This window comes from Otolemur garnettii, unplaced genomic scaffold (assembly GCF_000181295.1).
Source record: "Otolemur garnettii isolate 467f Iridium unplaced genomic scaffold, OtoGar3 scaffold00012, whole genome shotgun sequence".
Taxonomy (NCBI): domain Eukaryota; kingdom Metazoa; phylum Chordata; class Mammalia; order Primates; family Galagidae; genus Otolemur; species Otolemur garnettii.
In genome coordinates this window covers 30,643,375-30,646,842 of record NW_003852407.1, presented here as the reverse complement: position 1 = coordinate 30,646,842, position 3,468 = coordinate 30,643,375, and the positions used below count along the sequence as shown (strand labels likewise).

General features: G+C 34.9%; 1 protein-coding gene across 1 annotated transcript in view; it reads left to right on the top strand.

Annotated features, from left to right (window-relative positions):
• The window catches only part of YES1 (YES proto-oncogene 1, Src family tyrosine kinase), a 22,662-nt gene extending 21,063 nt beyond the window's left edge, over positions 1-1,599 (top strand). Inside the window, exon 11 of the mRNA XM_003784798.3 lies at positions 1,024-1,599. Within this exon, the coding sequence (XP_003784846.1) occupies positions 1,024-1,232 (209 nt within the window). The 3' untranslated portion in view covers positions 1,233-1,599. The remainder of the gene's footprint in view (positions 1-1,023) is intronic.
• Positions 1,600-3,468: the final 1,869 nt, after the last annotated feature.

Below are 3,468 nucleotides of genomic sequence, written 5' to 3'. Positions count from 1 at the left end.
AAAAAAAAAAAAAGTCTTTCTGCCAGCTTGTGGGTACATTGCTGACAAGGTAGGGTAGGTGGAGGGAAATTACAAAGGAATACAGTAGAATTGTGTGTAATAAATAGCAGAAAGTCTAACAGGTGATATGAGATAAGGAAACTGTTTCAGAGAAGTGACTCTTGCCTGTCACATGATTAGTATAAGACTAGAACTTTTTCTTCTGAATTCTTTTTTTTTTTTTGACTGAGTCTCTTTATGTTGCCCTTGGTAGAGTGCTGTGACATCACAGCTCACAGCAACCTCCAACTCTTAGGCTTAAGCAATTCTCTTGCCTCAGCCTCCCAAGGAGCTGGGACTACAGGTGCCTGCCACAATGCCCAGGTATTTCTTCTGAATTCTTATTTGAAAGTTTTTTTCACATACTACCTTGCCACCATTCCTCATTAGCCCAGGTTCTTTCATTGCTAAATGTTAATATCATAAGCATCAATGCCTCAAAGTGGCACCCTAAATTTTGATTAATTTAAGGGGTTGGCTTTTGAAGTCATTAGTGTTAAAAGTAAAATATAAGGGGGTGGGCACGGTGGCTCACTCCTGTAATCTTAGCAGTCTGGGAGGCCAAGGAGGGTGGATTGCTTAAACTCAGGGGTTCAAGACCAGCCTGAGCAAGAGTGAGACCTTGTCTCTAAAAATAGCCAGGGGTTGTAGTGGGCACCTGTAGTCCCAGCTACTTGGGAGGCTGAGGCAAGAGAATCATTTGAACACAAAAATTTGAGGTGGTTGTGAGGTGTGATGCCACAGCACTCCATCCAGGGCACAGAGTGAGACTTTGTCTCAAAAAAAAAAAAAATATTAAGTGGAATGAAAAATTAGACATGGATTAGCATTTCCTAACCTCTTCTTGATAGACTATGATATTTAGAATTTATTTTGTTGAAAGAATCATTTCACTAAATACAGCTGAATCAGTTAGTGTAGGGGATATGTTCTGCTAGCAGTGGTCAGATCGTGGTTTTTAATGACTGACTCTTGTCTGGGTAGGTATGGTAAACCGGGAAGTGCTGGAGCAGGTGGAACGAGGATACAGGATGCCCTGCCCTCAGGGCTGTCCAGAATCCCTCCATGATTTGATGAATCAGTGCTGGAAGAAGGACCCTGATGAAAGACCAACGTTTGAATATATACAGTCCTTCTTGGAAGACTACTTCACTGCTACAGAGCCACAGTACCAGCCAGGAGAAAATTTATAATCCAAGTAGCCTGTTTTATATGCAGAAATCTGCCAAAATGTAAAGAACTTGTGTAGAGTTTCTCACGTACAGGAATCACGAGAAGAAAATCTTTACTCTGCATGTCTTTCATGGTAAACTGGAATTCCAGACATGGTTGCACAAAACCACCTTTTCCCCCTCAAGTGTTAAACTCTAAAGTACCAATGATGAATTTTCCAACTTACTTCAGGGTCCAAAGAAAAGAGAGCTAAGATCCCGCTGATAGTGTGGTGGAATAGCATGGTCAGGAAGAACAGCAAAGCTACTGCTCAAAAATCATGTCCTTCCTTTCATTCCCCAAACTCAGAACTGTTAAGAGAAAATTATTTATTGTTATAGACAAAATTTGGGATATAAAAATCATAATAAAATCTAAAATTAAAGAACATCATAGGACCAAAAAATTCCATTCCAGTTTTTAAAAATTTCTTGCATTTATTATTGAAAGTTTTTCTTAAGTTAAACAGTCAGTATGCAATATTAATATATGCCTCCTTTTGCATGGAAATGGGCCAAGTTTTTCAGAAACAAAAAAGGAATATAAATAGCATCTAAAACTTGACTAAATGTTAGACCACGACAGTGGAATCTAAAAGTATAATGCACTGTGTTAATTATCATATTTATGGAACTGGAAAGTAGAATAAGAAAATTGTCACTTCTGTCATTTTCTGAATAGTTCAATTTAGAATAATGAAGGTAACTAGAAAGCAAGTTAATCTTTTATGAGGTTGCGTTGATTTTTTTTAATGATAGTATATAATTGAAATTGTACTATTCATTCCAAAGGGAACTCTTTTAATCTTTAAATAGAATGAAAAGTAAGACCCAGCTTTTAATTAAACAGTTAAAAAAAAATAGACTTCATAGTGTGAGATGTTGCTAATGTGTTTTTATGGTGATGGGAGCCACAGATAGAAAATACCACAAATCCAGGGACACGAATGCACTTTTGTTCGTATTGAATATAAAGGAACGGAGAGGAAAATGTATTTAAAAGAAATATGAGAGAAGAAAATGTGAACGTTTTACAGGTAGAGGGATGGAATGGAATGTTTAATGTTGATGTCATGGAGTGACAAAATGGCTTTGCTGGCACTCAAAGCTTCTCACTTCATTATTTTCTGAGACTTTTAGAGTTATATGGTAGGACTGCAAAATGAATTTTTCTTAACATGAACACTAAATGAGTGTTATATCCTCAGAATAGTGAAGTTAAGGTTTCACACTAATTCCATTGAGACACAGCTTGTATGCAAAAGACTTTTAGAACTCCAGTTTCCAATTCCATGTTTGAGTCTACAATCACTTTTTAAATATACTTAATGGTGACCACGTTTTCCCTTTTAGAATATAGTTAATTGGGGAGGAAAATTCATTTTGAACAGGAACAGTAGTGAAAAGGGGAACAGTTTTTGCCCATTTCAAGTACAAAAGTGAAACAAAAAATAAGACTGATTTTTATGACTAAATCAGAAAGAAATTTCAAAATATATTCTGGTTTAAGTATCTAAGAATGGAAAAACTGAATCTGATAAATATCTGGTATTTGTGTTTTATAAATATGTTTTTCTAGTCACACATAAATAAAACATTGTATCAGGTTCCCACATTTCAGGTTATCATTTTTAACTACCATCACTTACCTGATTTAATGATTAAAATTCTGTGCCATGATGTATGTGTTTAAATTCCAAGTATTTTAAAATGTGGCAAATGACCTTCATGCAGGTTAGCAGTGGTTCTGGTACTAAAAATTGTGGTTGTTTTTTCTGTTTACGTAACCTGCTTAGTATTGAATTCCTCTTCCAAGAGGGTCTTCCTAAGAAGAGCGACATCATTAGTCTTAACCTCTGTGACCTGAGATGTTTAAAGGGCTTCTGTAAACTACAATATTGTAATTTTTCTAAGCATTTTTTTTAAAAAAAGGTAACAATATTACATACTAATCTGATCAAAAAAAATAAGCCAGGAAGTATTGATGGTGTTCATTGGGTTTTAACTGAATGGAGCAGTTCCCTAAAATGACAATTGTATAATAAGGATAAAACACTAACTTAATGTGTATTCATTATTCATTTTAAGTTGTTCATGTATTTTTAAATGCCAAGAAAAATAAACAACTTTGTACATTTGAAGATTTTTTTTTCAACAGCTTTTCATCTTCAGTGTCTTAATGTGTAACTTAACCTTTACCAAAAAAAAAAAAAAAAAA